The sequence below is a fragment of the Salvelinus fontinalis genome, unplaced genomic scaffold (genome assembly GCF_029448725.1).
Source record: "Salvelinus fontinalis isolate EN_2023a unplaced genomic scaffold, ASM2944872v1 scaffold_0301, whole genome shotgun sequence".
In the NCBI taxonomy this organism is placed as follows: Eukaryota; Metazoa; Chordata; class Actinopteri; order Salmoniformes; family Salmonidae; genus Salvelinus; species Salvelinus fontinalis.
In genome coordinates, this window is record NW_026600510.1 from 37806 (window position 1) to 61323 (window position 23518).

The window sequence follows — 23518 nt, forward strand, 5'->3', positions numbered from 1 at the left end:
GGTTTATTCTATATATATATTTGACATTTTCTACCTTTTATTTTGTATATTTTCATCGGACCAGTAGGGACATATGAATCCTGGAAGCTGCAGTAATGTTGAGATGTCAGAAGGACGAGCTTTAGACTAGAACACTGGAACCAAAGATACTCCCCTTTCATCTGTTCTGGAACCTTCAGTACCAGCTGATGAGGAGTGATGGGAATGGGTCACATTGTGTCTCTTGTAAAACATGTAGGTCCACTCCTCAAATAAAGAAATGCAACTACAGTATGCTGACTTTAGACCATTTTCTATTTAGATACAGTAACATCCCTTATGTGACATGCTGTTCCTGCATGTTAATGACTAGACTAGACTACTTTTAAAATGTGTCAACCACAGAACTCACACTTAGGCTACGCCTGCTTCTACTAATACTTACAGTAGACTACTTCTTGTTTCCACGCAGTGACAGTACGTTGACAAACTGTTCAAGACCTTCCCCTTCACTTCACTCTGTGAGTACATTTGACGATATCTTGAAATATAGTTTTAGTTTTGATGTTTTTAGCCAAACATCAAATTACTTCCTGTATCTTTGTACTTGTTGGTTTATTTTGAACTGTGTTTTGGTTGTTACATCAGGACCTGTATTCATAAAGTGACTCAGACGGTCCGTATAATTATGATCTAAAAGGCTAAACTGATCTCAGATCAGCTCTCCTACTCTGATACACGTTGTTACGCTCGATGAGGACAAAGGTAAGGAGTCAGGCGCAGAGAGCAAAGGTAACGGGGAAAAACCACTTTTTAATGTCCAACCAGAAATACAACTGGTAACGTCAAAAACATTGGCGTACAACTCCAACTTGAATAAAGTCCAAAACTGGAAACATAAATCCAGTCTGTGGAAAACCCCAATGAAAAATAGCAACCTCAACATACAAACAGAGAAACAAGCCCGCACAAACATAAACGGGCTAAACGAACTTAAATAACCCCACCCTAACAACCAAACAATAAACAGGTGAAATCAATTAGACAAAAAAAAACGAAAAGGAAAAAAGGATCGGTGGCAGCTAGTAGACCGGCGACGACGACCGCCGAGCGCCACTCGAACAGGAAGGAAGGCCACCTTCGGTAATACTCGTTACAGTACCCCCCTCCTGACGCGCAGCTCCCGCAGCGCGCCGACGCCGGCCTCGAGGACGACCCGGGGGCCGAGGCGCAGGGCGATCCGGATGGAGGCGATGGAACTCTCTCAGCATAGATGGATCCAATATATCCCCCACCGGGACCCAGCACCTCTCCTCCGGACCGTACCCCTCCCAGTCCACGAGGTACTGAAGGCCCCCCACCCGACGTCTGGAATCCAGAATAGACCTTATCCTGTACGCCGGGGACCCCTCTATATCCAGAGGGGGTGGAGGGACCTCCGGCACCTCACCTTCCTGCATGGGACCAGCTACCACCGGCCTGAGGAGAGACACATGAAATGAGGGGTTAATACGATAATAAGAAGGAAGTAACAATCGGTAACACACCTCATTTATTCTCCTCAGGACTTTAAATGGCCCTACACACTGCGGACCCAGCTTCCGGCAGGGCAGGCGGAGGGGCAGGTTTCGGGTCGAGAGCCAGACCCTATCCCCCGGTGCAAACACGGGGGCCTCACTGCGGTGACGGTCAGCGCTCTTCTTCTGCCGTCTACTCGCCTGACGCAGAGACTCCTGGACGGCTCTCCAAGTCTCCTTAGAGCGCTGTACCCACTCCTCCACCGCAGGAGCCTCGGTCTGACTCTGATGCCATGGTGCCAGAACCGGCTGATACCCCAACACACACTCAAATGGTGACATGTTGGTAGAGGAGTGGCTTAGTGAGTTCTGAGCAATCTCTGCCCAAGGGATGTATCTTGACCACTCCCCTGGCCGGTCCTGGCAATACGACCGCAGAAACCTACCCACCTCCTGGTTCACTCTCTCCACCTGCCCATTACTCTCCGGGTGATACCCCGATGTAAGGCTGACCGAGACCCCCAAATGCTCCATAAACGCCTTCCATACTCTGGAAGTGAACTGGGGACCCCGATCAGAAACAATATCCTCGGGCACCCCGTAATGCCGGAAGACATGGGTAAATAATGCCTCCGCAGTCTGCAGGGCCGTAGGGAGACCGGGCAACGGGATAAGACGGCAGGACTTAGAGAACCGATCCACAACGACCAGGATCGTAGTGTTCCCCTGAGATGGAGGTAAGTCAGTCAGAAAATCTACCGAAAGATGGGACCACGGCCGTTGTGGAACGGGGAGGGGTTGTAACTTCCCTCGAGGCAGGTGCCTAGGAGCCTTACTCTGAGCGCACACCGAACAGGAAGAGACATAGAATCGCACATCCTTCTCCAAGGTGGGCCACCAGTACTTCCCCCTAAGACCTCGCACTGTCCTCGAAATACCCGGGTGACCCGACGAGAGTATACCATGAGCCCATCGAATCAATTGATCACGAACAGCGAGCGGTACATACCTACGCCCCTCCGGGCACTGTGGAGGCGCAGGTTCCTCCCTTAACGCCCGCTCGATGTCCGCGTCCACCTCCCATACTATCGGTGCCACCAACTTGGCCGCCGGAATGATGGGAGTAGGATCGATGGACCGCTCCTCTGAGTCATAGAGGCGAGACAGCGCGTCGGCCTTAGTATTCAGGGAACCTGGTCGATACGAGATAGTAAAACGAAATCTGGTGAAATACATGGCCCACCTTGCCTGACGCGGATTCAGTCTCTTAGCTGATCGAATATACTCCAGGTTACGGTGGTCAGTCCAGATGAGGAAAGGGTGCTTAGCCCCCTCAAGCCAGTGTCTCCACACCTTCAAGGCCTTAACCATAGCCAACAACTCCCTATCCCCCACATCATAATTCCGCTCCGCTGGCCCAAGTTTTTTCGAAAAAAAAGCACAAGGGCGGAGTTTTGGTGGCACACCCGAGCGCTGTGAGAGCACCGCTCCAACCCCAGCCTCGGATGCGTCCACCTCTACTATAAACGCCAAAGAAGGGTCCGGATGCGCCAACACTGGCGCCTCGGTAAACAGCACCTTCAACCTACAGAAGGCCCTGTCTGCCTCTGCCGACCACTGCAAACGCACCGGCCCCCCCTTCAGGAGTGAGGTAATAGGGGCTGCTACCTGACCAAAACCCCGGATAAACCTCCGGTAGTAATTGGCAAACCCTAAGAACCGCTGCACCTCTTTTACCGTGGTCGGAGTCGGCCAATTACGCACGGCTTTTACGCGGTCACCCCCTATATCCACCCCCGAGCTGGAAATGCGGTAACCCAGGAAGGAAACGGCTTGTTTAGAAAACTCACATTTCTCCGCCTTCACGTACAAGTCATGCTCCAGCAGTCGCCCAAGAACCTTGCGCACCAGAGACACATGCGCGGCGCGTGTAGCGGAGTAGATCAAAATATCGTCAATATACACCACCACACCCTGTCCGTGTAGGTCTCTGAGAATCTCGTCAACAAAGGATTGAAAGACAGCTGGAGCATTCTTTAACCCGTACGGCATGACGAGGTACTCATAATGGCCCGATGTAGTACTAAACGCGGTTTTCCACTCATCTCCCTCCCGAATACGCACCAGATTATACGCGCTCCTGAGATCCAGTTTCGTGAAGAACCGTGCTCCGTGGAATGATTCCATCGCCGTAGCGATGAGAGGTAGTGGGTAACTAAAACCCACCGTGATGGAATTGAGACCTCGATAATCAATACACGGACGCAACCCACCATCCTTTTTCTTCACAAAAAAGAAACTCGAAGAGACGGGTGACATGGAGGGCCGAATGAATCCTTGTCCCAGAGCTTCCGTGACATATGTCTCCATAGCCAACGTCTCCTCCTGGGACAAAGGATACACATGACTCCTGGGAAGTGCAGCGTTTACCTGGAGGTTTATCACGCAATCCCCCTGTCGATGGGGAGGTAATTGGGTCGCCTTCTTTTTACTGAAGGCGATAGCCAAATCGGCATACTCAGCGGGAATGCGCACGGTGGAAACCTGGTCTGGACTCTCCACCGTTGTCGCACCGATGGAAACTCCTACACACCTGCCTGAACACTCATCAGACCACCCCTGTAGAGCTCCCTGTTTCCACGAAATCGTCGGATTGTGAATAGCCAGCCAAGGAATTCCCAGCACCACCGGAAACGCAGGTGAATCGATAAGAAACAGACTAATCCGTTCCTTATGATTCCCCTGCGTAATCATCTCCAAAGGAATTGTGGACTCCCTGACCAGGCCTGACCCTAACGGTCGACTATCTAAAGAATGCACAGGAAAAGGGGGGTCAACCTTAACTAACGGAATCCTCAACCTCTGAGCGAGTCCGCGATCTATAAAATTCCCAGCTGCGCCTGAATCGACTAGCGCCTTATGCTGGAGAGAGGGAAAAAATTTAAGGAAGCATATTAACAAAAACATGTGACCAACAGGAAGCTCTGGGAGAGTGTGGTGCTGACTCACCTGAGGTGACCGAGGAGTGTTCTGCCTGCCCTCTCTATTCCCAGATGAACTCCTCCAGCACCGACCGGAAGTGTGCCCTCTTCGGCCACAACTGGTACAGGAGGAGCCTCCTCCGATCTCCCTAGATGCTGCCCCTCCTAGCTCCATCGGGATGGGAGCAGGAGGGTCAGGAGATGGAACGGACAGGACCCTTTCAGAACGTCCGCGAGCAGCTAGCAGATGGTCTAACCGGATAGACATGTCTATTAGTTCATCCAAACTTAGCGTAGTGTCCCGACAAGCCAGCTCTCTGCGGACGTCCTCTCTCAGGCTACACCTGTAATGGTCTATCAGGGCCCTGTCGTTCCATCCTGCTCCAGCAGCCAAGGTCCGGAAATCCAGCGCGAAGTCCTGCGCGCTCCTCGTCCCCTGTCGTAGATAGAACAATCTCTCACCCGCCGCTCGGCCATCTGGAGGGTGATCGAACACGGCCCGAAAACGGCGGGTGAACTCCGGGTAGTGGCCCCTCGCTGAGTCGGCCCCGTTCCAAACCGCATTGGCCCACTCTAGGGCTCTACCCGTCAGGCAGGAGACGAGGACACTCACGCTCTCCTCATCCGAGGGAGCCGGTCGAACGGTGGCCAGGTACAGGTCTAATTGTAGCAGGAATCCCTGGCACCCCGCCGCCGCTCCATCGTACTGGCTAGGAGGCGTAATACGCAACGCGCTGGTACCGGGTCCCGCTGGAGGAGATGGTAATGGTGCTGGAGGGAGGGTAGGTGGGTTTGTAGGGAGACCACTCCTCTCCCAACGATCCATCCTCTCCATCATAAGATCCATTGCTGATCCAATGCGATGAAGGATGGACGTGTGATGAAGGACTCTCTCCTCCATCGTGGGGAGAGGGGTGGTCGCTGCTCCTGCTGGCTCCATTGTTTGGTGCGGGCTTCTGTTACGCTCGATGAGGACAAAGGTAAGGAGTCAGGCGCAGAGAGCAAAGGTAACGGGGAAAAAACACTTTTTAATGTCCAACCAGAAATACAACTGGTAACGTCAAAAACATTGGCGTACAACTCCAACTTGAATAAAGTCCAAAACTGGAAACATAAATCCAGTCTGTGGAAAACCCCAATGAAAAATAGCAACCTCAACATACAAACAGAGAAACAAGCCCGCACAAACATAAACGGGCTAAACGAACTTAAATAACCCCACCCTAACAACCAAACAATAAACAGGTGAAATCAATTAGACAAAAAAAAAACGAAAAGGAAAAAAGGATCGGTGGCAGCTAGTAGACCGGCGACGACGACCGCCGAGCGCCACTCGAACAGGAAGGAAGGCCACCTTCGGTAATACTCGTTACACACGTTGTGAATACTGACCCTGGACTGTTGTTTCACCAGTAATACCCAGATCTCCATTCAATAGGGTCATGTTCACTGTCAAAGTATAACAGGGTCAAGTATAACTGTGTGTGTGTGTATGTGTGTGTGTGTGTGTGTGTGTGTGTGTGTGTGTGTGTGTGTGTGTGTGTGTGTGTGTGTGTGTGTGTGTGTGTGTGTGTGTGTGTGTGTGTGTGTGTGTGTGTGTGTGTGTGTGTGTGTGTGTGTGTGTGTGTGTGTGTGTGTGTGTGTGTGTGTGTGTGTGTGTGTGTGTGTGTGTGTGTGTGTGTGTGCATACATGTATTTTGACATATTAATCTGATTGTTAGATATACAGTCACGACCAAAATCATTGGCACACATGACAAATACTGAGCTATATTGTGTGCTACAAAAGATGGGAAGTACATTGTACATGTTGTTTCACATGAAGACTTTAGCATGCTATTTTAAGAGCTCTCAGAGCAACAGAGTGACAGTAAGAGTAAGAGTGAATGAGTTGATGTTTCATAAGAGCTTTAGGAGTAGTATTGACATGAGCCACAGTGATGGCGGGTTGTGTTAAGGAGTAGTATTAACAAGAGACACAGTGATGGTGGGTTGTGTTTAGGAGTAGTATTAACATGAGACACAGTGATGGTGGGTTGTGTTTAGGAGTAGTATTAACATGAGACACAGTGATGGTGGGTTGTGTTTAGGAGTAGTATTAACATGAGACACAGTGTTGTGGGTTTGTTGGTTTAGATGAACACAATCACTTTCCTGTTCTCCTTTCCTGTCTGTCCTCTGACAGGCCTCCTGAATCATATCAGAAATCTATATATGCACATTAGACTTTATAGAATATGGTCCTCTGTAGCTCAGTTGGTAGAGCATGGCACCTGCAACGTGATGGGTTTTGTTCCCTGGACCACCCATACGTAAAATATATGCACATATAACTAACTGTAAGTCACTTTGGATAAAGGCATCTGCTAAATGACATGATTTATGGACAGCAGACTACAACACACTACACAGTCAATACAGCAGGCTATGGTGATGGTCATTGATGCCTCTGATAGATTAAGCTACTACTAGTACTGTACAACAGAGGAGGCTGGTTGGTAGATATATTGGCTGGAATTAATGGAACAGTATCCATTCATTATATTCATATTAATGCACAAATGAATGAGGACATCAGGACTGGAGGCTGCAGTAATGTTGAGATGCCAGTAGGGAGAGCTCTAGTCTAGAACACTGCAGTAATGTTGAGATGCCAGTAGGTGGAGCTCTAGTCTAGAACACTGGAACCTTCAGTACCACTTTGATGCAGCTGATGAGGAGTGTAAATTGAATGTGTTTGTAGAATAGAATGAATGACATCATGGAACTGACCAAATGTAAATGGAACTTTGACCTGTTCCATGTAGAACTCAGAGGGACAAGGCAGGTCTAAGATATTATAAACATTCCATATAGAATAGTCAACATATTGTTAACATGGTTCTGTATTTAAATTAAGGTGGAAATGGGGGACATTTTGTCCATTATAGAAATGTAGGACCCATTTTAATACAGTAACCTCCCTTCTCTGACATGCTGTTCTGATCCTCATGCATGTTAATGTCTAAAAGAGGAAGGAAAGAACAGTTCTGCATCAGCTACTTGTGTTCTATTTTAAATATGTGTCAACCACAGAACTGACACTTACTAGCAGTTCCCACTCACTACCAGTCAGTTGACTCACTGTACAAGACCTCTCCCCTTCACTTCACTCTGTAAGTACTCTTGATAATATCTGGAAATATAGTTTCTGGTTATTAGTTTGTAGCTATAAGTCATATTCTTGAAGGTAATGTATAATTTTACTTCTTGTTATGTTTTGAGCTGTGTTTTGGTTGTTACATCAGGGTCAGTATTCATAGTGTCTCAGTGTAGGAGTGTTGATCTACATAGTGATGAGATGATTAACCAGGGTAAAATAGACATACAATGTTTGTCTGCATGTCTGCAACACTGCAGTGTGTGTGTGTGTGTGTGTGTGTGTGTGAGAGTGAGTGAGAGAGAGTCACTTGCTTTTTAGCCTCACAGCTTGGGGATAGGAGCTGTCATTGAACCTGGTGGTCAGTCTTTAGGTGTCACGTTCCTGACCTTATTTTCCTTTGTTTTTGTTTAGTTGGTCAGGACGTGAGCTGGGTGGGTAGTCTATGTTATGTGTTTCTATGTGGGGTTAAATGTGTTGCCTGATATGGTTCTCAATTAGGGGCAGGTGTTTGACGTTTCCTCTGATTGAGAACCATATTAAGGTAGGCTGTTCTCACTGTTTGTTTGTGGGTGATTGTTCCTGTGTCTGTCGCACCACACGGGACTGTTTTGTTTGTTTAGTCTGTTCCTGTTTCGTGCGTTCTTCGTGTTATATTGTAAGTTCACATGTTCAGGTCTGTCTAAGTCGTTTTGTTGTTTTGTAGTTATTCTAGTGTATTTCGTGTCAGTGTTCGTCTTGTTTAATAAATTCATTATGTCTGCATACAACGCTGCGTTTTGGTCCGATCTTTCTCGCTTCTCCTCGTCCGAGGAGGAGGAAGAATATGACAGCCGTTACAGAATCACCCACCCCCCAAGGACCAAGCGGCGTAACAGAAAGCAGCAGCAGCGATCGCAGGATTCCTGGACATGGGAGGAAATACTGGACGGTAAAGGTCCATGGGCACAACCTGGAGAATATCGCCGCCCTCGTGAAGAGCTGGAGGCAGCTAAAGCCGAGAGGCGGCGGAATGAGGAGGCAGCACGGAAGTAGGAGAAGGATCTGGGCTACACTACGTGGGAGGAGATCGACAGGTGGGCGATCGACCCAAGGAGAGTGCCGGAGCCCGCCTGGGATTCTCTGGCGCAGTGTGAGGAGGATACCGGTGAATGGAGGCAGCACGACGACACGGTAGGAAGCCTGTTAGTCAAGCCCAAAAATTTCTTGGGGGGGGGAAAGGGTAGTGTGGCGAAGGCAGGTAGGAGACCTGCGCCAACTTCCCGATCTTACCGTGGAGAGCGAGAGTACGGACAGACACCGTGTTATGCGGTAGAGCGCACGGTGTCTCCTGTACGTGTGCATAGCCCGGTGCGGGTTATTCCATAGCCCCACACTGGCAGGGCTAGATTGAGTATTGAGCCGGATGTCATGAAGCCGGCCCAACGCATCTGGCCTCCAGTGCGTCTCCTCGGGCCGGCATACATGGCACCAGCCTTACGCATGGTGTCCCCGGTTCGCCTACACAGCCCAGTGCGGGTTATTCCACCTCCCCGCACTGGTCGGGCTACGGGGAGCAGGCTCAGTGCTCAAGGGAGCCAGTACGCCTGCATGGTCCGGTATATCCGGCGCCACCTCCCCACCCCAGCCCAGTACCACCAGTGCCTACACCACGCACCAGGCTTCCAGTGTGTCTCCAGAGCCCTGTTCCTCCTCCACGCACTAGCCCTATGGTGCGTGTCTCCAGCCCATTACCACCAGTGCCTACACCACGCACCAAGCCTCCTGTGCGTCTCCAGAGTCCTGTGCGTCCTGTTGTTGCTCCCCGCACTAGCCTGAAGGTGCATGTCCTTAGCCCGGTACCTCCAGTTCCGGCACCACGCACCAGGCCTACAGTGCGCCTCAGCCGGCCAGAGTCTGCCGTCTGCCCAGCGGCGCCTGAACTGCCCGTCTGCCCAACGCCGTCTGAGCTGTCCGTCTGCCAAGCGCCGCCTGAACTGCCCGTCTGTCCTGAGCCTTCAAAGCCGTCCTGAGCCTTCAGAGCCTTCAAAGCCGCCCGTCTGTACTGAGCCTTCAAAGCCGCCCGTCTGTACTGAGCCTTCAAAGCCGCCCGTCTGTACTGAGCCTTCAAAGCCGCCCGTCTGTACTGAGCCTTCAAAGCCGCCCGTCTGTACTGAGCCTTCAAAGCCGCCCGTCTGTACTGAGCCTTCAAAGCCGCCCGTCTGTCCTGAGCCTTCAGAGCCGTCCGCCAGACAGGAGCCGCCAGAGCCGTCCGCCAGACAGGAGCCGCCAGAGCCGTCCGCCAGACAGGAGCAGCCAGAGCCTTCCGCCAGCCATGAGCAGCCAGAGCCTTCCGCCAGCCATGAGCAGCCAGAGCCTTCCGCCAGCCATGAGCAGCCAGAGCCTTCCGCCAGCCATGAGCAGCCAGAGCCTTCCGCCAGCCATGAGCAGCCAGAGCCTTCCGCCAGCCATGAGCAGCCAGAGCCTTCCGCCAGCCATGAGCAGCCAGAGCCTTCCGCCAGCCATGAGCAGCCAGAGCCTTCCGCCAGCCATGAGCAGCCAGAGCCTTCCGCCAGCCATGAGCAGCCAGAGCCTTCCGCCAGCCATGAGCAGCCAGAGCCTTCCGCCAGCCATGAGCAGCCAGAGCCTTCCGCCAGCCATGAGCAGCCAGAGCCGCCAGCCAGCCATGAGCAGCCAGAGCCGCCAGCCAGCCATGAGCCATGAGCAGCCAGAGCCGTCAGCCAGCCATGAGCAGCCAGAGCCGTCAGCCAGCCATGAGCAGCCAGAGCCGTCAGCCAGCCTTGAGCAGCCAGAGCCGTCAGCCAGCCATGAGCAGCCAGAGCCGTCAGCCAGCCATGAGCAGCCAGAGCCGTCAGCCAGCCATGAGCAGCCCCTCAGTCCGGTGTTGCCCCTCAGTCCGGTGTTGCCCCTCATTCCGGTGTTGCCCCTTAGTCCGGTGCTGCCCCTTAATCCAGTGGGGTTCATTTGGAGGGTGGCCATTTCGAGGAGGCTACGGAAGCGGGGATTGACTATGGTGGGGTGGGGACCACGTCCGGAGCCGGAGCCGCCACCGTGGACAGATGCCCACCCAGACCCTCCCCTTGAGGTTCAGTTTTGCGGTCGGAGTCCGCATCTTGGGGGGGGGGGGGGGGGGGGGGGGGTACTGTCACGTTCCTGACCTTATTTTCCTTTGTTTTTGTTTAGTTGGTCAGGACGTGAGCTGGGTGGGTAGTCTATGTTATGTGTTTCTATGTGGGGTTAAATGTGCTGCCTGATATGGTTCTCAATTAGGGGCAAGTGTTTGACGGTCCCTCTGATTGAGAACCATATTAAGGTAGGCTATCCTCACTGTTTGTTTGTGGCTGATTGTTCCTGTGTCTGTCGCACCACACGGGACTGTTTCGTTTGTTTAGTCTGTTCCTGTTTCGTGCGTTCTTCGTGTTATATTGTAAGTTCACATGTTCAGGTCTGTCTACGTCGTTTTGTTGTTTTGTAGTTATTCAAGTGTATTTCGTGTCAGTGTTCGTCTTGTTTAATAAATTATGTCTGCATACAACGCTGTGTTTTGGTCCGATCCGTCTCGCTTCTCCTCGTCCGAGGAAGAATATGACAGCCGTTACATTAGGCTGCTGTATAGCTTGACGGACCGTAGAGGTTGAACATTTATCCTCCTATATTTGGGGTTCTGAGAATAAAACAGCTTCAGAACAATCGATATAGAAATATGTGTTTACAGTTCTACACATCTGTTCAATAAGTGATTGTTGTTGATGACTTTATTGCATCCATTAGGAAATTATTTTTGCATCATGTCATCTTAAATAGACAGATGTAGACAGACATGCAACACATCACACACATGACATACATAGTGCAATAGACTTACAGACAGACAGTATTCACATAGACAACCATGTAGCACAATACAACACAACACAATATGAGCCTGGTTCATTTTCAGTAATGAGGCCCTGTACCCCATTTACAGTTTCTACTTCAATGTATCAGGTGGAGTTATTCACCAGCTATAGAGTGAGTTGTTTATGTTTCTAAGACTGCAGGGTGGGAGATGCAACAATGGCCTTGAGAACAGCAGGAAGTGTGTTGGTGGTCTTTCTCTGGTCTGTAACAGGTATGGTCTCATTCATTACTTGATATGTGTGTCAATCTACAGACTTTTGTAAAATGTTAAAATTACATTTGTGTTTTATTATTCTGTTGTGTTCTGTTAGGCGTCTCCAGTTCACTTCAGTAGTTATCTTTCACACCTCACTTACCTTACTGAATGATGCTTATGTGTTTTCCAATCACACTAAACTCAGCAACTATGGCAACAAAGTACGGACAAAGCCTTTACTGTTAGTGTGAGCCAATTGGCATTGGCTTAATGTAATATCCTTGTGTTCCGTGACTGTGGCTTCGGTGTGAGCCAATAGACCTTGTCTTCATTCTGATACCATTGTGTTGTGTGACTGTGTTTCAGTGGTACTGGGTCAGAATGGCTGGAGTGTGAAATACACCACTCAGAGTATCTGTGCCTTGAAGGGGTCAACAGTGGATCTGTCCTGCTCTTACACATATCCCAGAGGTTATACAGTCACATCAACCTTCTGGTTCACTAAATGGCGGACTGGTGTAGAACCTGAAGATATAGGTCAGGACCCAGAGAATGCAGGTCGTCTGGAGTATCATGGGGATAAGAAGAAAGACTGCACCCTGAGAATCACAGACCTGAGAGAGAGAGACTCAGCTACGTACTGGTTCAGATTATTAACAGATCAGACCAGAGGGAGATATTATGGTGATCCTGGAGTCACTCTGTCTGTAACAGGTACAGTTACATGCTTTATACTGCTAGTCTGTTCAATTAATATCTACTGTCCATTTAGGTCTAGAAATTGGATTTGTATATATGAAAGATTTAAGAATTAAATGTGTTTGAGAATGTCTTGCATCATGTGATTAAACTAGAGAACAGGTGATTCAGGGTTTTAATGTTTTTATCTACTCCAGCTCTGCAGGTGAAGCTGACTCCTTCACATCGGTCACAGAGGAAGACACTGACCTGTAGAACCACCAGCTGTCATCTGACTGGTAACCCCACCTACATCTGGTACAAGAACAGACAGAATGTACAAGATAACTCCTCCCCCATGTACTCCATCAGCAGTGAGGATGAAGACAGCTACTACTGTGCTGTAAAAGGCCATGAGGATCTCCACTCTCCTGCAGTGTGTGAGTACAGTACAATAGTACAGTATTCTACTTAGCAAGTATCATGTATTCAGGCAAAAGAGACATGTCTTACTTTATCAATCATTTTAGAACAAAAATATATTTTTTACTAATTGTTAATATTACTTTGACAAAAGTTTGGTCTTTTACATCAGATAAACCAAAGAACACCTCAGTATCAGTCAGTCCCTCTGGTGAATTAGTGGAGGGCATTTCAGTGAATCTGACCTGCAGCAGTGATGCCAACCCACCTGTGGACAAATACACCTGGTACAAGAAGAATGGAGGTGGCTGTCAGAGTAAGGCAGGACCACAGCATGTCTTCAGTCAAATCCAGTCATCTGACAGTGGAGAGTACTACTGTGAGTCCCAGAATGAGATGGGGACAGACTGGTCTAGGACCATAAACATGGATGTGAAGTGTGAGTAAAGTACAGCTCAGTGTTTGAATCGTAAGGTAGCAAAACAATTATAATTAAATGAATTAGTCCTAAAGCATAACATCTCCAAATTTGTATTTGTTGACGTTTTGTGTCAGAGTTTTAGATTGTTCTCTGACTAAACAGATAATTAGTCATAAATATGCTACTGTCCTATCCGTCGGACAAATTCTCCTTTACCAGATGGCCCAAAGAACACCTCAGTATCAGTCAGTCCCTCTGGTGGAATAGTGGAGGGCAGTTCAGTGACTCTGACCTGCAGCAGTGATGCCAACCCACCTGTGGACAAATACACCTGGTACAAGAAGAATGGAGCTTCACTGACAGGATCTGAAAAGACATACCATTTCACGACCATCAGCTCTGAGGACAGTGGAGAATACTACTGTGAGGCTGAGAATAAATATGGACGTCTGAACTCTTCTTCTGTGTCTGTGGACGTTCAATGTTAGTACACCTAACCTCATCTTTTAATCAGAGGATCACATTTAAATTCATATTTCAATCACAAGTAAAACACTATTTAAAACAATGTTGTTACATATTGTCCACCAGACGGCCCAAAGAACACCTCAGTGTCAGTCAGTCCCTCTGGTGAAATAGTGGAGGGCAGTTCAGTGACTCTGACCTGCAGCAGTGATGCCAACCCAACTGTGGACAAATACACCTGGTACTTTCAAAATGAGACTTTTCTAAATGGATTTGGACAGATCTACAACATAAGTAAGTTCAAGTCTAAGGACAATGGACATTACCACTGTGAGGCCTGGAATGGAAGAGGATCTAGGAACTCTACAGCTCTGATGGTCATTTTACCAGGTGAAAATTCATCTTATATATTTCAATACAAAATTAAATTTCCATCTAATATTAATAATTATACTTTGGCTTATCATACTTTGTTTTATAATTATATATACTTTGAGATTAGATCAGTTGTACTATTGTCCAAATATTGTACTATTGTACTCATATCATCCATATTGTATTGTAGGGAAACAAACAGTTGTGACTGCAGCTGTAGGAATCATAGTGGTTGTTCTGGTTCTCATCCTCTGTCTCTCTGGACTCATGTGGTTCAGGTGAGTAACCTTTTAAAGATTATTTCATTCTAACACTTTTTATTAACTTAATTTGTTCATTGATTAATTCAAGAATAAATTATTTCATTAATGTGCAAACCAGGAAGAAGGCCTCCAAATCCATCTCTGACACACGAGACAGAACAGAGAATGTACAGGTGAGTCTGTTATTATCAGATTATGTGTATTGCTTTGTGGGACATTTCTACTCATTATGTTGTCTGTCCTCTCTTCCCATCAGGGAGACTCTAGTCCAGTGTATGAAAACGTCTCAGGTATGGCCATGACCCCTACTGCAGCACAGACAGCAGCCTCCGTCGACCAGGATGATGTTCACTATGCCAGCGTCCACTTCTCTCGCTTCAAAATCCAGGAAGTGCCTCTGTACTCCACCGTCCAGCTGCATCCACCCCAGAAACAGGAAGAGGATGTCCAGTACGATGCTGTGAAATTCAACTGCCCCAGTGCTGCCAACCGGTGAGCATATTCTGCCATTACAACAACATAGAGACATTTCTAGAGCATTGTGAAAACACCACAATTAAAGCAGAAGTTGGCTTTTTTACAACCAAATGTATTTTTTATGTAAATGCCATGTTATAGAAAGGTCCAGACACCTTTTATTGTGACTTCACTTGTTTTAGAGAAACTTTCCCCAACCAGTAATTCACTTCCTCATCCTCGTTGTGCAGTAGAGGCTCTGAAAGAAGATGAACAAATGCTCCAAAAACACCCAAATACGTCTTTTAGAAACAGAAAGCTCTCAGTATAGTGATGCAGGTCTTTAGATGTAACAGTTGTACACATGAAAGTGTCATTCCAAACTTTATCCACAACGTTATATTCCATTGTGTGACTCGTGCTGTTTCCCCGTCCAACTGTTCCATTCTCAGTGTATCATGCTGCTAGAACGGACGAGAAGCATCGTTCAAGTCTCAACAACATGGAACATAACGTTGTGGATTAAGTTCTGAATGACACAACTTCATGTGTACAACATGTAAAGACCTGCATCACTGCAGACTACTTAGAGCTTTTTAGTTTCTAAAAGGTTGTTTTGGGGTGTTTTTGGAGCCACTTACTGAACAACGAGGATGAGGAAGTGAATAGATGCTTGGGGATAGTTTCTCAAAAACTAGTGAATTCACAAAGAAAATCTGACCCTCCTATAACATTCCAGTTACATATGTTTTTAGATTTGGTTGTAAACAAGCTTTATTCTTGATTACAGCTCATTCATATGCTGCTGCTTATTGGACGAGAAGACCATGACATCATTAATAAGGGAAAGAGTTGACCACTAGTGGCCACTAGTGACGGTATTTCCTTACAAACCCAACAATATAATGAGAGAGTGGTGGTTTTGAGGAACTGACTGTGTTCCAAATGGAACCCTATTCCCTATTTAGTGCACTACTTTTCACCAGAGCCACATAGGCCTTGGTCAAAGTAATGCACTATAAAGAGTATATGAAGGTTTTTTGAGGGGATGCAGATTCTGTTTAATTTCTGTTTCTCTCTCTTCAGACCCACGGCAGCACAAGCAGCTGAGGACTCCTCTGAGATCTATAGTAGAGTCAACAAACCCAGAAGACCTGAACACAACAAACCCTGAACCCAGAAGACCTGAACACAACAAACCCAGTACCAAGAGGACCTGAACAGAACAAACCCAGAAGAGCTGAGCACAACAAAGCAAGAAGACCTGAACACAACAAACCCAGAACCCAGAAGACCTGAACACAACAAACCCAGAACACAACAAACCCAGAACACCTGAACACAACAAACCCAGAACACCTGAACACAACAAACCCAGAAGACCTGAACACAAAAAACACAGAACCAAGAGGCCCTGAAAACAACAAACCCAGAACCTAGAAGAGCTGAACACAACAAAGCAAGAAGACCTGAACACAACAAACCCAGAACCCAGAAGAGCTGAACACAACAAACCCAGAACCCAGAAGAGCTGAGCACAACAAACCAAGCAGACCTGAACACAACAAGTTTGACAGAAACCCTGTATATCTGGACCTGTCTAGTCCAACTAAGTGTTATAATATTATATCACAACATGCCATTTAGAAACACTTTTATCCAAAGAGACTTATTCTGTGTGGACACATCTTTCATGCCGGTGGCCCCATTGGGAATTGAACCCATACACCAGGCTCTACCAACACACAGGGCTACTCTATTCACACTTAGTTGGAGTGCTGATCTAGGGTCAGTACCATGCTCTACCAACACACAGGACTACTGTATTCACACTTAGTTGGAGAGCTGATCTAGGGTCAGCACCATGCTCTACCAACTGAGACACAGGACTACTGTATTCACACTTAGTTGGAGTGCTGATCTAGGGTCAGTTTTGCCTTTTAAACTATGATGAATAAGAGGGGGAACCTTGTAAATAATTTTTATGTTAAATATTTTCCCATTCATTTAAGTAACATGGAACAGAATCTGAAGACAATAACTTTGATTTGTATTTCTGAAATAGCCTCGATGTCCAGTTATATTTATATGAAGCTTGAGAACATTATAAATATATGTTTTAATTTCTTCTTGATGTTCGCTCACAGGAACAATACTTCTATTGTACAGTCCTGTACTATTCTATTACATTCTACAGTCCTGTACTATTCTATTACATTCTACAGTACTGTACTATTCTATTACATTCTACAGTACTGTACTATTCTATTACATTCTACAGTACTGTACTATTCTATTACATTCTACAGTACTCTACTATTCTATTACATTATACAGTACTGTACTATTATGTTACATTCTACATTACTGTACTATTCTATTACGGTACATTCTACAGTACTATTCTATTGCAGTATACTGTACTATTCTATTACGTTATACAGTCATTATATTACAGTACTGTACTATTACAGTATACAGTACTATTCTATTACAGTACTGTTTATTACATTACACAGTACTGTTTCTATTCTATTACATTATACAGTACTGTATTATTATGTTACAGTACTGTCAGATGATACACATAATATGTTTACTTGATATTTTCATGTACATTTATTATTGGTTTTATGACAAAGTTATGGTAATATTTTGCCTCAATGTTCTGATGCAACATTTCTTATCACTTTGTAGTGTCATTGACTGTCTGTGGTGACTGCTATTTTATTAAATCGATTACCTAACGTTTAATTGATCACGTGATTGAATTAAAACATGCAACAATTACATCAGTAATAACCTGGGGCACCACGGAGAAGTTATTTAAAGGAGTTCTGTCTTCCGAATTAACTCTTACAGGTCTAAAAATCTCTTACATTTCAGTCATCAATTATTCTTTTTGCACATTTGTGGCCTGCTGGAGGTCATTTTGCAGGGCTCTGGCAGTGCTCCTCCTGCTCATAGGCGGAGGTAGCGGTCCTGCTGCTGGGTTGTTGCCCTCCTACGGCCTCCTCCACATCTCCTGATGTACTGGCCTGTCTCCTGGTAGCGCCTCCATGCTCTGGACACTACGCTGACAGACACAGCAAACCTTCTTGCCACAGCTCGCATTGATGTGCCATCCTGGATGAGCTGCACTACCTGAGCCACTTGTGTGGGTTGTAGACTCCGTCTCATGCTACCACTAGAGTGAGAGCACCGCCAGCATTCAAAAGTGACCAAAACATCAGCCAGGAAGCATAGGAACTGAGAAGTGGTCTGTGGTCACCACCTGCAGAATCACTCCTTTATTGGGGGTGTCTTGCTAATTGCCTATAATTTCCACCTTTTGTCTATTCCATTTGCACAACAGCATGTGAAATGTATTGTCAATCAGTGTTGCTTCCTAAGTGGACAGTTTGATTTCACAGAAGTGTGATTGACTTGGAGTTACATTGTGTTGTTTAAGTGTTCCCTTTATTTTTTTGAGCAGTGTATATATATATTTACGCCCCTATGTCATTGTCATCTTCTCTGTTTGAATCCTCGATCTTCCTGTAGGGTTCCTCACAGTCTCATTTTGTCCAACTAGTAGTTAAAGAATAAATTACATTATTGTATAGTGAGAATGTGATGTCATATAGAATGAGTGCTATGGTCTCCAATATGTTGCGGCTCTTGAGCCCCTAACTGTTGTCTGACCTTGCCAGGTAAGGGTGTCTTTTTTGGGGGGCAGAGATGGGCTAGAGGTGGATGAGAGGGTGGAGACCCATGGACGTGTACCTTTTGTCTGATTTTTTTAAAACACTTTGTGGAAAACAAAGGATGTAGACGTATTTAACCATGGGTCCTGGATCCAATTAGAAACCGTGCTAAAGCGTTTAAAAGGTAATTACCATTTGAGCCGACATCTGCTGTGTTTACCTTGAATGTGATCTCCACTAACGCAGGAACTCTGCCTTTAAATAAAAGCATTGTCTACAAGCACATTAGGATTGAATCAAGGCCCACAGTGGATTCAGAAAGCATTCAGACACCTTGACTTTTTCCACATTTTGTTAAGTTACAGCCTTATTCTAAAATGGATGAAATTGTTTGTTCCCCCCTGAATCTACACACAATACCCATTAATGACAAAGCAAAAACACGTTTAAAAATGTTTGCAAATGTATAAAAAAAATACTGAAATATCACGTTTACATAAGTATTCAGACCTGTGGTGTTAGTTCTGTTAACCTGGAATAAGTTGTCGACATGCTCCATGGGTAAATTGTTCTGCATACAGGGGTATGTTTTTTATATTAAACCAAGTAAGTTGACTGAACACATTCTCATTTACAGCAACAACCTGGGGAATAGTTACAGGGAGAGGAGGGGGATGAATCAGCCAATTGGAAACTGGGGATGATTAGGTGACTGTGATGGTATGAGGGCGAGGTTGGGAATTTAGCCAGGACACCAGGGTTAACACCCCTACTCTTATGATAAGTGGCATGGGATCTTTAGTGACCAGAGAGTCAGGACACCCGTTTAGCATCCCATCTGAAAGACGGCACCCTACACAGGGCAATGTCCCCAATCACTGCCCTGGGACGTTGGGATATTTTTTTAGACCAGAGGAAAGAGTGCCTCCTAATGGCCCTCCAACACCACTTCCAGCAGCATCTGGTCTCCCATCCAGGGACCAACCCTGCTTAGAATCAGTCCAGCAGTGGGATGCAGGGTGGTTTGCTGCTGACAAACACATTCCCATCATACTGTATCATAGATGGAGTGCATGATATCAGTCATCCCCTGGAACAACCACCCCCCCCCCCCCCGGTCAAAAGTATTGCACCATATAGGGATTAGGGTGCCATTTGAGACAGAAACAGTGTCACAGAATATGACATTGACATGTTGTACCAATACAGACATCAGTTTGTAGCAGTGTTGTTAGAGAGAGGCGCCAGACAGGTATTAACCTGTTGAACTGAAAAGAGTAGGATAGATAGAGAACCACTACCAGACAGGTATTAACCTGCTGAACTGAAAAGAGTAGGATAGATAGAGAACCACTACCAGACAGGTATTAACCTGCTGAACTGAAAAGAGTAGGATAGACAGAGAACCAGTATCAGACAGGTATTAACCTGCTGAACTGAAAAGAGTAGGACAGATAGAGAACCACTACCAGACAGGTATTAACCTGCTGAACTGAAAAGAGTAGGATAGACAGAGAACCAGTATCAGACAGGTATTAACCTGCTGAACTGAAAAGAGTAGGATAGATAGAGAACCACTACCAGACAGGTATTAACCTGCTGAACTGAAAAGAGTAGGATAGACAGAGAACCAGTATCAGACAGGTATTAACCTGCTGAACTGAAAAGAGTAGAATAGATAGAGAACCACTACCAGACACATTAGCAGAAGAGACTGACTATAGGTTAGCCTGTTGGCCAGATAGCCAGTGGGGAGAAAGGAGAAGACAAGTCACAGCACAGGGGTAACCTAACCAATAATAACTCATACAAGATTAATGGCAAATCAATTCAAAGGCAACTTCCTAGAAACAATGGACAAGAAAGAACGCAGTCATAAAACTTAGAGAATTTGCAATATTCTGTATTACCTCCAAGTGGAGGAGGGAGGGGGTATGAATGGGTGTGTAGGTGTGTTCATAGACAACAAAAGGACTAAACATTTCCAGATGTCAGTTGTCCCACACAAAATCAATAAAGTTCAAAACACTCAGCAACCTCCCTTTAACTAAAATGTCAAACAGTCTTACAGTGCATTATTAGTTTACTAAAGGCTCTGAACATGGAGAGAGCAGCACTAAGAGAGGACATATTTCACTGAAGAAGGAGATAGAAAGAGAGATGGACTTAGCTGTTGTGTCCAGGCTTGAACGTGTATTTGTCCGTCCGACACAATCCTTGATTGTTCGGTTGACAAAAGCTTGCAACAATGTTGCTCGTAATCGATGAGATCAGAGGCCAGAACGCTTCCAACTCGTCAGGAGTAGCGCGATAACAACAGCGATCACACTTAGAAATGTTATAAACTAAGCAAGCTGAAACCAAACAAGACGTAAGCGGAGTTGAACACACCCGTCAAAACTGCCCCGCCAATCGAGAGCTCCGACACTGAGCCGGAAGAGCCGTCTTGATTTCCTCCTTCCTGACTGCTGCTGCGCTCTTAAAGTGTACGGTGAAGACTCCATGCAGGATTTCACTACACGTATTTGTGTGCTTATTAAATGTGACTTTGTCAAGTACTAGACAGTGTTGTTTTTCACCATTTTATCTGATTCATTTCCATTTTGTAATGTTGTTATTATCCCAACATTATTGAGGACATTCTTATCTGATGGCTGCAGTAATGTTGATATGCCACTAGGTGGAGCTCTAGTCTAGAACACTGGAACCGTCAGTAGCACTTTGATGCAGCTGATGAGGAGTGTAAATTGAATGTGTTTGTAGAATAGAATGAATGACATCATGGAACTGACCAAATGTAAATGGAACTTTGACCTGTTCCATGTAGAACTCAGAAGGAGGCTACAGTGAAATAGTAGGCTATAGTAAACATGATTCTGTATTTAGTCAATATAATACATTGTAAATGGGCCACGTTTAAAAAAATGTAAGCCCAGTACTCAAATGAAGAAAGGCAACTAGATATGCAGTCTGTTGTACATTTTCTATTGAAATACAGTGACCTCCCCTTTCTATGTGCTGGTCTGGTCCTCATGCATGTTAATGACTTTAAGAGGAAGGAAGTTCTGCATCAGCTACTTGTGTCTGATTGGTGCTGCTGTTGTCACTTTTGGGGAAAATCGTTCAAAATTTAAAACGGCCTCCTACTCAATTCTTGCTCGTACAATATGCATATTATTATTAATATTGGATAGAAAACACTCTCTAGTTTCGAAAACAGTTCTAATTATTTTTCTAAGTGAAACAGAACTCTTTTTACAGCCCATTTCCTATCCGGAAGTGAGATTTCCAAAATCGAGGTCTCTCTTCAAAAGCTTGTCTATAAAAGGGCATGTCACTTATGACTGTAGAAACACGCCATACGCCTTCCTCTGGGTGTCATGCGGAAGTGAGAGCAGAAATTAGGTGATTATCTCGTTCAGGGATTGAATACAACCTCTTTGATTGAGAGGACCGACATTTATTTTTTGTTGGGAGGCGCGATTTGGACCTGGTGTCGCCTCCTGGAAAACCGTCGTTATTGATGAATATGATCTCTGGCTTCGATTTTATTCGATACATGTCACAATAGCATCCTAAAGTATGTTTTTTCAATATAGTTTAATTATATTATTTAAATTTTTTCGGGACTATAGACGTGATGCGTTGGAGGAATTTCTTCACGAAGGAGAGGTTAGCGCCGCACGGCCAGTGTGCTTGCTAATTCAAGAGGGAAATAGTTAGTTCTAGACCCAAATAAAGACGGTTCTGAACAAAGGACCCCTTGTACAACATTCTGATGGAAGATCAACAAAGATAAGGACCCAATTTGGGATGCGATTTCATATATCTGTCGAACTGTGCTATCGCTAACGTTTGCCTTGAATCATTGCTGTTGTGCTATAGCTATTGTAGTAAGCTAATATAACGATATATTGTGTTTTCGCTGTAAAACACTTAAAAAATCGGAAATATTGTCTGTATTCACAAGATCTTTGTGTTTCATTTTGCTATACACCATATATTTTTCTAAACGTTTTATGATGAGTAATTAGGTAGTTGACGTTGGTGTCTGTATTTACTCTGGCTACTCCCGTGCTATTTCTGACTGTAGCTATGATGGTAGCATCAATGTAAAACTGATTTATAGCTCAAATATGCACATTTTTTGAACAAAACATAGATTTATTGTGTAACATGTTATAGGACTGTCATCTGAGGGAGTTGTTTCTAGGTTAGTTTGGTTGGTTCTTGGTTAGTTAGGTTGGCTTTGTGCATGCCACCTGTGCTGTGAAAAATGTCTGTCCTTCTTTGTATTTGGTGGTGAGCTAACATAAATATATATTGTGTTTTCCCTGTAAAACATTAAAAAAATCGGACATGTTGGCTGGATTGACAAGATGTGGATCTTTCATTAGCTGTATTGGACTTGTTAATGTGTGAAAGTTAAATATTTCTCAAAAATATTTTTTGAATTTCGCGCTATGCCTTTTCAGTGGAATGTGGGAGGACTTCCGCTAGCGGAACGCCAGTCCTACTACTTTAAATATGTATCAACCACAGAACACACACTTAATGTCAGTTTCCATGCACTACCAGTAAGTTGACTCATTGTACAAGACCTCTCCCCTTCACTTCACTCTGTAAGTACTCTTGACAATATCTTGAAATATAGTTTTGGGATATTTGTTTTTAGTCATAAGTCATATTCTTTAGCGTAATGTATCATTTTACTTCTTGCTATGTTTTGAGCTGTGTTTTGGTTGTTACATCAGAGCCAGTATTCATAAAGTGTCTCAGTGTAGGAGTGTTGATCTACATAGTGATGAGATGATTAACCAGGGTAAAATAGAAAAGCAATGGTGCAGCACCTCTCCCCTCCCTTTTCCCCCTCTCTTCCTCCCCTCTTCTCTCTCCAGCAGTATGGTGAGGCATCTCTCCCCTCCCTTTCCCCCTCTCTTCCTCCCCTCTTCTCTCTCCAGCAGTATGGTGAGGCAACTCTCCCCTCCCTTACCCCCTCTCTTCCTCCCCTCTTCTCTCTCCATCAGTATGGTGAGGCA

At 45.7% G+C, this 23518-nt stretch overlaps 1 protein-coding gene across 2 annotated transcripts; it reads left to right on the top strand.

The window, feature by feature from the left end:
* The first annotated feature begins 7402 nt into the window (after window positions 1–7402).
* Window positions 7403–17547, top strand: LOC129845422 (B-cell receptor CD22-like). 2 transcript variants are annotated; one of them, XM_055913344.1, is made up of 12 exons: window positions 7403–7632; window positions 11650–11727; window positions 12079–12426; window positions 12609–12830; window positions 12986–13252; window positions 13454–13717; window positions 13826–14089; window positions 14265–14352; window positions 14456–14510; window positions 14594–14829; window positions 15584–15671; window positions 15880–15960. In XM_055913344.1, the coding sequence occupies exons 2-11, from the start codon at window positions 11673–11675 to the stop codon at window positions 15654–15656; spliced, it is 1872 nt and encodes a 623-aa protein (XP_055769319.1). In that variant the 5' UTR covers window positions 7403–7632; window positions 11650–11672; the 3' UTR covers window positions 15657–15671; window positions 15880–15960. The 2 variants fall into 2 exon arrangements, with proteins under 2 accessions (XP_055769319.1, XP_055769318.1); XM_055913343.1 differs by lacking the exon at window positions 15584–15671 and having other exon boundaries at window positions 7405–7632; window positions 15880–17547.
* The last annotated feature ends 5971 nt before the right edge of the window (window positions 17548–23518 follow it).